At 38.4% G+C, this 14207-nt stretch overlaps 1 protein-coding gene across 6 annotated transcripts in view; it reads right to left on the bottom strand.

The window, feature by feature from the left end:
- LOC105481893 (FA complementation group M) overlaps positions 1-13432 on the bottom strand; it is a 72431-nt gene extending 58999 nt beyond the window's left edge. For 4 of the 6 annotated variants that reach the window (XM_011741678.3, XM_011741679.3, XM_071100224.1 and 1 more), the window contains exons 1-3: positions 12685-13431; positions 11936-12108; positions 8479-8556 (exon numbers count right to left, since the gene is read on the bottom strand). In XM_011741678.3, the coding sequence (XP_011739980.2) occupies positions 8479-8556; positions 11936-12108; positions 12685-13189 (756 nt within the window). In that variant the 5' untranslated portion in view covers positions 13190-13431. Of the gene's footprint in view, positions 1-8478; positions 8557-11935; positions 12109-12658 lie in introns of all 6 variants that reach the window. The other 2 variants (XM_011741677.3, XM_011741680.2) reach the window with 2 other exon arrangements.
- Between the last annotated feature and the right edge of the window lie 775 nt (positions 13433-14207).

Here is a 14207-nt window from a genome sequence, read left to right on the forward strand (position 1 = left end):
TAAAGAATGCCTGTAAGATGTGGAAAATAGCCTCAAAAAAGCAAATCTCACAGTTATTGGCCTTAAAGAGGTGGTAGCGAGACAGATAGGGGTAGAAAGTTTATTCAGTAGGATAATAAAACTTCCCAAACCTAGAGAAAGATATCAGTACTTAAGTACTAGAAGGATATAGATCACCAGGAAGACTTAACCCAAATAAATCTACCTCAAGGCATTTAATAATCAAACTCACAAAGGTCAAGGATAGAGAAGGGATCCTAAAAGCAGCAAGAGAAAAGAAACAACATACAATGGAGCTCCAATACATCTGGCAGCAGACTTTTCAGCAGAAACCTTCCAGGCCAGGAGAGAATGGCATGATATATTTAAAATACTGAAAGAAAAAAAAAATTACCCTAGAATAGTATATCCAGCAAAAATACCCTTCAAATATGAGGGGAAATAAAGACTTTCGCAGATAAACAAAAGCTGAGGGGTTTCATCAACACTAGACCCTTCTTACAAAAAAAAAAAAAAAAAATGCTAAAGGGAATACTTTAAGTTCTGAAAGAAAGAACGTTAATGAGTAATAAGAAATCATCTGAAGGTAGAAAACTCACTGGTAATAGTAAATACTTAAAAAAAACAGAATATTATAACACTGTAACTGCAGTGTATAAACTACTCATGTCCTAAGTAAAAGGACAAAAAGATGAACTGATCAAAAATAACTACAATATCTTTTCAAAACAAAAACAGTACAGTAAGATAAAAATACTGACAAAAAGGTAAAAAGCAAGGAGAAAAAGTTAAGGTGTAGACTTTGTATTAGTTTTCTTTTTGCTTGCTTGTTTGTTTGTATAAGCAATCAGTGTTGCCAGCAATTTAAAATAATGGGTTACAGATATTATTTGCAAACCTCATGATAACCTAAAATCTAAAAACATACAACAGATACACAAAAAATAAAAGCAAGACACTAAAATGTACCACCAGAGAAAATTACCTTCACCAAAAGGGAGACAGGAAGGAAGGAAAGGAGAAAAGAAGAAAGAAAAAAACACAATACAACCAGAAAACAAACAACAAAATGGCAGGAGTAAGAGTTTACTTATCAATAAAAACATTGATTGGGAGGCCAAGGCGGGCAGATCATGAGGCCAGGAGATTGAGACCATCGTGGCAAACACGGTAAAACCTGGTCTCTACTAAAAATACAAAAAATTAGCCAGGCATGGTGGCAGGTGCCTGTCGTCCCAGCTACTCGGGAGACTGAGGCAGGAGAATGGCGTGAACCCGGGAGGTGGAGCTTGCAGTGAGCCGGGATTGCGCCACTGCACTCCAGCCTGGGTGACAGAGTGAACTCCGTCTCAAAAAATTAAATAAATAAATAAAAACACTGAACATAAACAAACTAAATTCTCCAATCAAAAGATCTAGAGTGGCTGAGCAGATGAAAAAATGAGACACAATGATCTGTTGCCTATAAGAAACATACTTCACCTATAAAGATACCAGCAGACTGAAAATAAAGGGATGGAAAAAAATATTCCATGCCAATAGAAACCAAAAAAAAGCAGAAGTAGCAATACTTACATCAGACAAAATAGATTTCAAGACAAAAACCATAAGAAAGGAGAAAGGAGATAATTATATAATGATAAAGGGGTCACTTCAGCAAGAGGATGTAACAGTTTTAAATATATATGCACCCAACACTGGAGTACCCAGATACATAAAACAAATACTAGAGCCTAAAGAGAGACATAGACCTCAATACAATAATAGCTGCAGACTTCACACCCCACTTTCAACATTGGACAGATCTTCCAGACAGAAAATCCACAAAGGAACATCAGACTTAATCTACACTATAGACCAAATGGACCTAATATTTACAGAATATTTCCTCAACAGCTGCAGAATATATATTCTTCTCCTCAGCACTTGGATCATTCTCAAGAACAAACCATATATATGTTAGATCATAAAACAAGTCTTAAAACATCTGAAAACAATGAAATAATATCAAATAACAAGAGGAATTTTGGAAACTATACAAACACATGGAAATCAAACAGTACACTCCCAAATGACCAGTGGGTCAATGAAGAAATTAAGAAGGAAATTAAAAAATTTCTTGAAACCAGATGACAATAGAAACACAACATATTAAAACTTATAAGAGATAATGAAACTAGTTCTGAGGGACAAGTTTATAGCTATTAAGTGCCCATATCAAAAAAGAAAAACTTCAAATAAATAACTTAACAGTGTATCTTAAAGAAGTAGAAAAGCAAGAACAAACCAAACCCAAAATTAGTAGAAGAAAATAAATAATAAAAATCAGAGCAGAAATAAATGAATTTGAAATGAAGAAAACAATACAAAAAAAAAAATCAATGAAACAAAATGTTCGTTTTTTGAAAAAAAAAAAAAAACCAAAACCAAAATTGACAAAACTTTAGCCAGACTAACGATTAAAAAAAAAAAAAAAAAAAGGGAGAAGACCCAAATAAAATCAGAGATGAAAAAAGACACATTATAATCTATACCACAGAAACTCAAAGGACCATTAGTGGCTACTATGAGCAATTATATGCCAATAAATTGGAAAACTTAGAAGAAATGAATAAACTCCTAGAAACATACAACCTACCAAGATTGAACCATGAAGAAATCCAAAATCTGAACAAACAAAATAGATGAAGAGGTAATACTTCCAAACTCATTATACAAGGCTAGAGTATTACCCTGACACCGAACTAGACAAAGACACATCAAAAAGAGAAAATTACAGGCCAATATCCCAGATGAATATTGATGCAAAAATCATCAACAAACCATATTCCACAATATGATAAAAAAAAATTCATCATGACCAAGTGGGATTTGTCCCAGGGATGCAAGGATAGTTCAACATACAAAAATCAGTCAATGTGATACATCATACCAACAAAATGAAGGACAAAGAGCATATAATCATTTCAATTGATGCTGAAAAATATTTGATAAAATTCAACATCCCTTCATGATAAAAACTCTCAAAAAATTGAGGGTAGAGGAACATATCTCAACATAATAAAAGTAATATATGACAAACTCATAGCTAGTATCGTACCGAATGGGGAAAAACTGAAAGTCTTTTCTCTACAATCTTCAACAGGACAAACATGTCCAGTTTCAATACTGTTATGCAACATAGTACTGGAAGTCCTAGCTAGTGCAATCAGACAAGAGAAAGAAATAAAGGGCAACCAAACTGAAAAGGAAGAAGTCAAAGTATCCTTGCTTGTAGATGATATGATCTTATATTTGGAAAAACCTAAAGACTCCATCAAAAAAACTATTAAAACTAGTAAGAAAATTCCGTAAAGTTGCAGGATACAAAACCAACGAACAAAAATCAATAGCATTTCTACATGCCAACAGTGAACAATCTGAAAAAGAAATCAAGAAAGTGATTCCATTTACAATAGCCACAAATAAAACAAAATGCCTAACAATAAACTTACCCAAAGAAGTGACAGAGCTCTACAATGAAAACTAAGAAACACTAATGCAAGAAATTGAAGAGGACACAAGAAAAGGGAAAGATATTCTATGTTCATGGATTGGAAGAATCAATATTGTTAAAATGTCCATACTACCCAAAGCAATCTACAGATTCAATGTAATCTCTCTCTCTCTCTTTCTCTCTCTCTCTTTCTCTCTCTTGTTATCTCTATCAAAATCCCAATGACATTCTTCACAGAAATAGGAAAAACAGTCCTAAAATGTATATGGAGGCCAGGTGTGATAGCTCATGCTTGTAATCCCAGCACTTTGGGAGGCTGAGGTGGGCGGATTCCTTGAGCCCAGGAGTTTGAGAACAGCCTGGGTAACATGGCGAAACCCGATCTTTACAGAAAAAAGCAAAAAAACTTAGCCAGGCATGGTGTTGCAGGCCTGTAGTCCCAGCTACGTGGGAGGCTGAGGCAGGAGGATTGATTAAGCCCAGAGGTTGAGGCTGCAGTGAGCCATGACTGTGCCACTGCACTCCAGTCTGGGCTACAGAATGAGACCCTGTCTCAAAAGCAAATAAATAGTCAGAATATATAAGGAGCTCAAATAATTCTATAGTAAAAAGTTTAATAATTTGAAAAATGGGCAAGGTATCTGAATAGACTTTTCTTCAAAAGAAGACATACAAATGGCACAGGTATATGAAAAGGTGTTCAATATCACTGATCGTCAGAGAAATGCAAACCAAAACTACAATAAGATATCACCTCACCCCATTTAAAATGGCTTTTATCAAGAAGACATGCAATAACAAATGCTGGTGAGGATGTGGAGAAAAGGGAAGCCTCATACACTGCTGGTGGGAATGTAAATTAGTATGATCACTATGGAGAACAGTTTGGAGGTTCCTCAGGGAACTAAAAATAGAGCAACCATGTGATCCAGCAATCCCACTGCTTGGTATATACCCAAAAGAAAGAAAATCAGTATATCAAAGAGATATTTGCACTCCCATGTTCAGTGCAGCAAGATTCACAATAGCCAACATTTGGGAGCAACCTAAGTGTCCATCAACATGCGAATGTTTGGATAAATAAACTGTGGTACATACATACAATGGAGTAATACTCAGTCATTAAAAAAAAAAAATGAGATACTGTCATTTTGCAACAACATAGATGAACTGGAGATCATTATGTTAAGTAAAATAAGCCAGGCACAAAAAGACAAACTTCACATGTTCTAACTTTTTAGTGGGAGCTAAAAATTAAAGTAATTGAACTCATAGAGATAGAGAGTAGAAGGATGGTTACAGAGGCTGGGAAGGGTGGGGGGGAGGTGGGTAGGGGGGGGATCCTATGTTAATGTGTACAAAAAAATAGAATAAATAAGATCCAATATTTGATAGCACAATAGGGTGACTATAGTCAATAATAAGTGTACATTTTAAAATAACAAAAAGAGTATAACTGGATTGTTTGTAACAAAAAGGATAAATGCTTAAGGTGATGGATATCCCATTACTCTGATGTGATTATTATTTTTTTTTTTTTTTTTTTTTTTTTTTGAGACGGAGTCTCGCTCTGTCACCCAGGCTGGAGTGCAGTGGCCGGATCTCAGCTCGCTGCAAGCTCCGCCTCCCGAGTTTACGCCATTCTCCTGCCTCAGCCTCCCAAGTAGCTGGGACTACAGGCGCCCGCCACCGCGCCCGGCTAGTTTTTTGTATTTTTTTAGTAGAGACGGGGTTTCATCGTGTTAGCCAGGATGGTCTCGATCTCCTGACCTCGTGATCCGCCCGTCTCGGCCTCCCAAAGTGCTGGGATTACAGGCTTGAGCCACCGCGCCCGGCCTGATGTGATTATTATGCATCGCATGCCTGTATCAAAATATCTCATATATACCATAAATATATATACCTTCTATGTACCCATAAAAATAAAAATTTTTTTTTAAGAAGGCTATCACAGAATGTATCCAATAAAATCCTTACTCAATATGGAAGACCGTTCAGAGCGACTAAAATCAGAATGTTACAGGACAGGTCTCAAAATCTGCATTTTTACCATTCTTCAATAAAGGAAACCAGAATTTCCCAGAGAAATGGTTGATTCCATGGCTGGGCCGAAAAGATATTAAAGGAGCATAATGTATCTTATGATGTCAGAAAGTTGCAGAAGCATTAAAAAAAAAAAAAGGGTGGCAAGGTGTGGTGGCTCATGCTTATAATCCCAGCACTTTGGGAGGCTGAGACAGGTGGATCACTTGAGCCCAGGAGTTTGAGACCCGCAGTTCTAGACTAGCTTGGGCAACACGGGGAGACTCTGTGTCTACAAAAGATACAAAAATTTGCTGGGTGTGGTGGCACGCACCTGTAGTCCCAGCTCCTCAGGAGACTGACATGGGAGAGTCACCTGAGCCTGAGAAATTTAGCTGTAGTGAGTATTATTGTGCACTGCCCTCCAGCCTGGAGAACTCAGTGAGACCCTATTTAAAAAAAAAAAAAAGAAAAGTGCATGTCTAAAGGACACAGGACCTTGAAGGAGGTCGTAATGGCCAAAGCTGGAACAATCTTAATAAAATTGACAAAATAGTATTGGACTGTGGCCCATAGAAGGAAAAAAGCTCTTTATTGCAGAAGAATTCAAATTAATGAATGTAAAAGAGAGAAAGAATGATTAGGCAAATACCACAACAATAATTGTTGCAAGCCAAGAACCAACATCAGATGCTAAAACAGTATTATTTACACAGTCTCAAAGTATTTCCCCCACAAGATAGTTATTAATTACAAAGGGAGTAACAGTAATTTTACAATGAAGAAACCAAGAAGACATCATCTTAACTAAGTCAAGATTAACAATACAAGTAAAAAGGCAAACCATCGTCATGTATTCCCTGATAGGATATGCTGAGAAAGGTACAGCATCACTTCTGGATTATTGTTAGCAAATGCATAACGCCACCACATCATGAGAAAACATCAGACTAACCCAAATTCAGGGATATTCTACAAAAGACCTGGCACCTACTCTTCAAAAGCATCAAGGCCATGGAAAACAAGGAAAAAGAGGAACCGTGCGGGCGCAGTGGCTCACACCTGTAATCACAGCACTTTGGGAGGCCCGGGCGGGTGGATCTCGAGGTCAGGAGTTCGAGACCAGCCTGGCCAACACAGTGAAACCTCATCTCTACTAAAAATACAAAAAATTAGCCAGGCGTGGTGGCAGGCGACTGTAATCCCAGCTACCCAGGAGGCTGAGGCAGGAGAATCGCTTGAACCCGGGAGGTGGAGGTTGCAGTGAGCTGAGATCATGCCATTGCACTCCAGCTCAGGCAACGGTGTGAGACTTCGTCTCAAAAAAAAAAAATAAAAAAGAAAAGAAAACAGAGGAATCATCACAGATTAGAAGGGACTAATAAGCCATGACAACACAATGTGAGATCACAGCAGAAAAGTACATCAGTGGGAAAACTGGCAAAATTCAGACAAGATCTGCAGATTAGTTACTGGTATACCAATGCTAATTTTCTGGCTTTGATAATTTTATTATCGTTATATGATACGTTAACATTAGGGGAAGATGGGAGAGGACCAAAAAAAGACTTCAATTTTTGCAATTTTTCTGGAAATCTAAAGTTATTTCAAAATAAAACTTTAAAAAACTGAAAACGGTAACAATTTTTAAAAATCATTTTACTATTTGAAAATACCTGCATTTTTAACAGGTTTTAGGGATTCTTATGCACACTGAAGTCTGAAAACTACTAATTTAATAAAACTCCTGGGCTCGGCATAGTGGCTCACGCCTGTAATCCCAGCACTTTGGGAGGCTGAGGCGGGCGGATCACCTGAGGTATGGAGTTGGACACCAGCTGGCTAACATGGTGAAATCCTGTGTCTACTTAAAATACAAAAATTAGCCAGGCATGGTGGTGGTGGATGCCTGTAATCCTAGTTACTTGGGAGGGTGAGGTAGGAGAATCGCTTGAATCTGGGAGGCGGAGGTTGCAGTGAGCCAAGGTCATGCCATTCCACTCCAGCCTGGGTAACAACAGCGAAACTCCGTCAAAAAAAAAAAAAAAAAAAAGAAAGTAAAGGAAAGGAAAGGAAAGGAAAGGAGGGGAAGGTAAGCGAAGGGAAAGTGAAGGGAAAGGGGAAGGGGAAAGGACCGGGGAGGGGGAAGGGAAGGGGGAGCGGGGAGGAGAATGGAGCAGAACAGAGGGGAGTGGATGGGAGGGGAGAGGGGAGAGGGGAGAGGGGAGAGGAGGGGAGTCCTACAACTACTGAAAAAAAGCTAAGCAGGTTGCAGGAAATGTTGTAGTTCTCATGTCAAACTAGATAAATACTACAATGGAAAACTGATCTGGCCCCATAGGATTTGTATTATTCATTTATTTATTTATTTATTTATTTTTGAGAAGGAGCCTCGCTCTGTCCCCCTGGCTGGTGTACAGTGGCTCAATCTCTGCTCACTGCAAGCTCCGCCTCCCGGGTTCACGCCATTCTCCTGCCTCAGCCTCCTGAGTAGCTGGGACTACAGGTGCCCGCCACCACGCCCAGCTAATTTTTTGTATTTTTAGTAGAGCCGGGGTTTCACTGTGTTAACCAGGATGGTCTCCATCTCCTGACTTTGTGATCCGCCCGCCTTGGCCTCCCAAAGTGCTGGGATTACGGGTCTTGCTCCGTCACCAAGGCGGCAGCACAGTGGCGATCATAGCTAACTTCAGCCTCGATCTCCTAAGCTCAAGCTATCTTCCTGACTCAGCCTCTGGAGTAGCTGGGACTACAGATGTGTGCCACCATGCTCCACTATTTTAAAAATTTTTTGTAGAGATACGTCTTACCATGTTGCCCAGGCTGGTCTGGAATTCCTGGCCTCAAGTGATCCTCCCACCTCCACCTCCCAAAGCACTAGGATTACAGGTGTGACCCACTGCACCTGGCCAAAAGCTTTATTTTCTTAACTGTAATAAATGGAAAAACATTTTACTTACCTTTATATCACTACCTGGTGTGGCACTTAGAGCCAAGATTCTAAAGTGATTTGTATATTTGACTAGTTCTCTTACAACCTTAAGAAAAAAAAAAGTTGTTTAGTTTCATCTGTTCAATGCAAAAATAACAGTGGTTCTGTTAAACTACCTATTATACATGTTCCCTTATCATTATTCCTTAATCAATATATTGATGGTCTAGTGAGTGAACCACCACCAGTTATGTTATCTGAAGAGCAAATGATTTAGGTTTATACTCTATGCTGATCAAGAACACAGTACGGCTTCTTCTACAGAAAAAACTGCAACATCAAAGCCAAATACAGAGGCAAATCAAAATACTCAAAGGGGCTGGGCACAGTGGCTCATGCTTGTAATCCCAACACTTTTGGGAGGCCAAGTGCGGTGGATCACTTTGACTCAAGAGTTCAAGACCAGCCTGGGCAACATGGTGAAACCCGGTCTCTACAAAAGAAAAAAAAAACTCAAAGGGCTGCTTTAAGGTCAAATAGAAGAGGAAGAAAGTTCAGTTTCCATTGTCTGGGCCACAGTTCAGCCTTACAGCTATATCCATATGCACACTTGACAGATTAAGATAAACCTTAATAGATAAAACTGAGCAAAATTTTAAATAGCAATATGAAATTATATTTGAAATTTTGTGAAAGATTTTTTTAAGTTAGATTTTATGGAAAACTCACAATTGAAAAAAAAAAAATTTAGAGACAGGGTCTTACTCTGTCGCCCAGGCTGGAGCATAGTGATGATATCCATCATAGCTCACTGCAGCCTCAAACTCTGGGGGGGCTCAAGTGATCCTACTGCCTTGGCCTCCCAAGCAGCTGGGGCTAAAGGTATGTGCCAGCAGGCCTGGCTAATTTTTTCACTTTTTGTAGAGGCAGGGTCACCCTATGTTGCCCAGGCTGGTCTTGAACTCCTGACTTCAAGTGATCCCTGGCATTGGCCTTCCAAAGCGCTGGGATTACAGGTTCAAGCCACTGCGCCCAGCTCACAATATATAAATTAAGTGTATTCATTAAAAAATATAGTCATTTGAGGTAATTTTTAAAATCTAAATATCTTTTTAAATCCTAAAACATTTCCTCGGTAGTACCAAATCACCATCTGCACTTCCTGGTTTGAACTCAACAACCATTTCTAGTATGATTAATACTGATAATTTGCCAGATTCCCAAATACCACTTCACGTGAAGCCCCAGTATAGAGGAAAATGCACTTTCAAAGTAGACTGATTTGCAGGAATAGCTCTCAGTATACTATAGTTCCCAAATTAAACACAGGATTAAACAATAAAACCAGATTATTCAAAAATCACTCCAATTTCAACCCAAGACAAAAACAAATTCAATGAGACTAACACTGAATCTTGATTAATACTGATATTATTTATCGAGTTTTTAAAAATATGGTACAGATTGCATATGAAGACATAACATTATACTTATTATTCTTCAGAAACAAGTAAAATTATAGTTAAAAACTGATGCAAGACAAAATATCCCTAGTGACCATTTTCAGTTTAGCTTAATGCTAGAAGTGATGGTCCTTACATATCATAGAAAGATTTTTGAAAAGTCATGAGTGCAGTAAGGAAGACAAAAAGACAGCTTACTGGATTGATGCTTTTAAAAATCTGTTTTGTATGATAGCCAAAATTCAAAGTGTTCTTTCAGATTGTGAGGCAGTTTTGAGTGAAATCATTTTATTGTTATATGGCACATGTATCAATATGCCTTCCAGAACTCTTATACATGAAAAGTGCCAAATACATTACTTCTTTTCAGGAGGAATTCTCAAGCATCTTGTAGAAGAGGAAATGGTGGTGTGTGCTTCATGGAGCAGGTGTGCCTATTGGAATATATATCTGGAATATTCAATGTAGTGTAAGCTGTCAGGGCTGTCTGATTATTAATGAAGTCAATGCATGTTTTATTGTATTCATAAAGTCTTGCTGTTAAAAAAAAAATCATCTAATGCCTAGAAATGTTTTGAAAATAAAATAATTACCAGCTAAATCTTCAAAATGTATTCCATACAGTTGGAATCAAAAAAAATTTTTTAAGTGCTTTATTATTTCATTTCATTTTTGTAGACATAAGGTCTCACTATGTTGCCCAGGCTGATCTCAAACTCCTGGCCTCAAGCTAAAAGTTTTTAAATGCCCCTCTCAGGTGGAAATTTTTAACATGCTGTGTATTAATTTAATTTGGAATGATACAAATAACTGGAAAAATATATTATATTCATTTCCTGAATATAATTAGGAAGATCAACTATTAAAAAAGATGACAATTATCCCCAATACAGAGATATAATAAAATAACATTTACAGTCCCCAAAGAAATGACTATACAAATTCAAAAACTGGCAGTGAAATTCATGTCTTTGCCCTAAATGAAATTAACTTTCCCTACCTTTTCCCTCTTTTATTCTTGCTCTATAATCTCCTCCTATCATCACCAGCTACTATAGTTTTAACTACCATCTATATGTTTATAATTTCCAAATCTGTATCTCTACCTCAGAACTCTCCAGCAAGATCCATACTTCTATCAATATCACCTAATGAATATTTACAGCTGAATTCCTCATAGACACCTCAAACTCAACACATCTAAACCATCTTTCCACGTTCCCCTAAACCTGCTCTCCATTCAGAACTCACAGTCTTCAGTTTTCCAAGTCAGAAATCTGGAAGTCATCCTACATCCCTTCTACCCCTCATTAGATACCCTGTCTTTAGCCGCCTTCTCTCTAATCTCTTTCAAATCTTAAGTGTTATCCCAGCTAAATATTTTTTAATGAGTCCCCACCACCTTTATCCACTATGGTCTACAAAGGTTTTCAAACTGTTAAGCATAAAATATTAATGACCTGGCCCTTAAGTAGAAGAGGCAAGGTCCCCCTTAATAGAAGAGGGAAACAGAAAGTCAGTTTCATTGAGTGCAAAGATATGAATGATGTTTACAACCACATCCCACTACTTCATCTTATTTTATATTCCTGGAGTACTCAACTGGAAGGCACTGTGTTAGGTATGTGGCATACATCATGTCATTATTTTACCTAGCCGCCAAGAAAAGACATCGTATATCCACTACCAATCTTTATTAATTTCAAAACTCCATTCATACCCTATTTTAGATTACTGTCCCAACCATGACTAGGCTCTTATGATCTACATCTGACACTAATTATCTGGTTAGTCTTAAAAAAGAAAAAAAAAAACAATAATAACAGCAAAAGGCAGTGGAGACACTAATTTGAATGGATGACAGAAAGTACAGATATTCTTTATCACCATCTGTTCTGAGATAATAGACGTAAAGGCTTTTTATAATATTGTCAATAACTTCCATCGCACTAGTAACTGTTCGCCAAAATACTCTTTAACAGTACAGTTACACTACAAAATACCGTTTAACAAAATTATTACCTGGCAATAGGCATAGTTTCCGAGAGCTTTATGAGCTTCATCAATAACTAAACACTTTATTTCAGCAGCGGGACAAGCTCCTCTGGAAAGGTCATTTACCATGACCTGAGGTGTAAGAAAAAGGACTCTCTTACTGCACCATATTTCCTTCCTGGTGAAAGCTTGTGTAGACCCTGAAAATAAAAGTGACATTCTACATTCTAAACTTCAGACTGTTATCTATAAAATATAAATAGTCTGGCCTTTTCAGAAGGCAAACATGCTTTGGTAATATTAAGAGAAAAACAATTTGACAATTCATCGGAATGCTACATTTTAAAGTTCTGGTGTGGTCCAAATATCAAAGCTGGCACTTATCTAGGACTACAACCAAATTATCTTTAGAAAATTCCTACAAAATGGCATAATATTTGAAGAGAGGCAATTTCTTCAACTGAGAAATCTTTTTCAGGAAGAATGCCAGGAAACACCATGTTCAGTTACCCATGGGGTATACACATATAATAGCTTCAAAATACCATGAGAAGCTACAGATATTCTCTGAAGATTGAATAAAGCAACCCTACTCATCAGTGTTGGGCTTGCTACAAGTAGATAATGTTTTAAGAGAGAGGGCATAAGATGCACATATTCTAGCTTGGGAACTATTCCACATGGGTCAGGAATTCCTTTAACTCTATTTCCACCAAAACGCATGTTTTCCCCTGGAGACCCAGCTCTTACTTCAAAATTAGTCCAGTCTAAGATACCTGTCATTTCGGCCATGTGGGATTGAGGGATACCCATCACCTGGTAGCAAGCCTCGATCTGCTGTGTCACCAAGGGTTTCGTTGGGGCCATGAAGACCACCTTTCCTGAAGGGAACCAGCGGTAGAAATTGTACATGACCACGGCGGCAATAAAGGTCTTTCCCAGTCCGGTAGGTAGACACACCAGCGTGTTGCAGAACAGAGCAGCTCGGGAGATGTGCAGCTGGTAGTCTCGCACTGGGCAATTGGTAGGGTAAATCCACAGGGCGCCCGCGGAGGTGCAGAACCCGCCATTCTCTAGACACTGCCGCTCAGCCTCGTACGCCGCGACAAGCAACACATCATCGTCCGACTCCAGCTGAGCCTCCGCTGTTGCTGACAAAGGCGCCTTGGAGCTGCCAGGGCTCTGAGGTCGCTCAGTTCCGGAGCTACAACCCGGAGCCCCAGATGATCGGGAGATACTTGAGCCCCACGTCTGAAAAAGCGTTCTTTGCCGTCCGCTCATTAGGCCGACAACCACCGAAGGCTTCGGTCAGATATCCGTAGCAGCGGCAGCTCAACCGCTACGGTTCCGATCCCCATCGGTTTCCTTCGCGCAAAACTCTGCAACGAGAAGGCGGGACTAAAGCCAATTTATCCAGTAGAAAATGCTGTCACTGAGTTTGCGTTGGGAATATCATTGGCTGGCTTCCCGGAAACCTGTGCAGGCCTCCCGGAGACTCATGCGCACCATTAAGGCGTTACTCTAAATATGGTCCCCTGTGCGCTTCCGGTGTTTTGTTTTGTTTTAAAAAACTCAAAATTTAACTTCCGTTTCCAAAGATTAGATGGCTGGGCGTCATTGCTAACGTGATTAAATCACTTAAAATGTCATAATAGAGATTTATTATAAAATATATACCCTGGGACAATGGAATACCCATCAATTTGTGAACTTAATGTTATTGAGCGTCTAATGTGCCTCATTCCTTGTACTTTTAAATCAGAATATAAGGTGAAAAGCAAAAGTGTGTAGATGGAATAATTTGTCTTATATCTCTATCTGGGCCGAGAAAACAAAATGCTAAGTCTCTTTTTCACCGTGCAAGGAGTGGCAACCCATTATTTTAATATTTTCATTGTTTAAAGGTACGTGAACGTGGTCTGGTCCAGCTATTCGTCAGAATTTTTTATGTTTTAATGCTCCTTGCATAGCAGAGCTAACTCATAGGCAACATGCCCAGAGTCTGCCTAGATTTTTTTAAGTAAGGAGTCCTAATGTTCAACTATTAAATCTTTATTATAGATAGAATTATAATAAATGTCGGTGTGCAATTATTCCACTCTAACAAAGATTTCTATATCAAACAATTCCTGACTTCTCTCTAAACCTGACTTTGAGTAACCTCTGTAAATTTGTTTCCTCGTGTACTGAGAAAAAATATACATCACAGAGTTACGAGCATTAATAATCTCATTCTCATCAGCAAGTGGCATCCTTAGTGCAGTTTCTTTATAAATTGTTTATTCAAGTTTCTGAACTT

The sequence above is a fragment of the Macaca nemestrina genome, chromosome 7, assembly GCF_043159975.1.
Source record: "Macaca nemestrina isolate mMacNem1 chromosome 7, mMacNem.hap1, whole genome shotgun sequence".
Taxonomy (NCBI): Eukaryota; Metazoa; Chordata; class Mammalia; order Primates; family Cercopithecidae; genus Macaca; species Macaca nemestrina.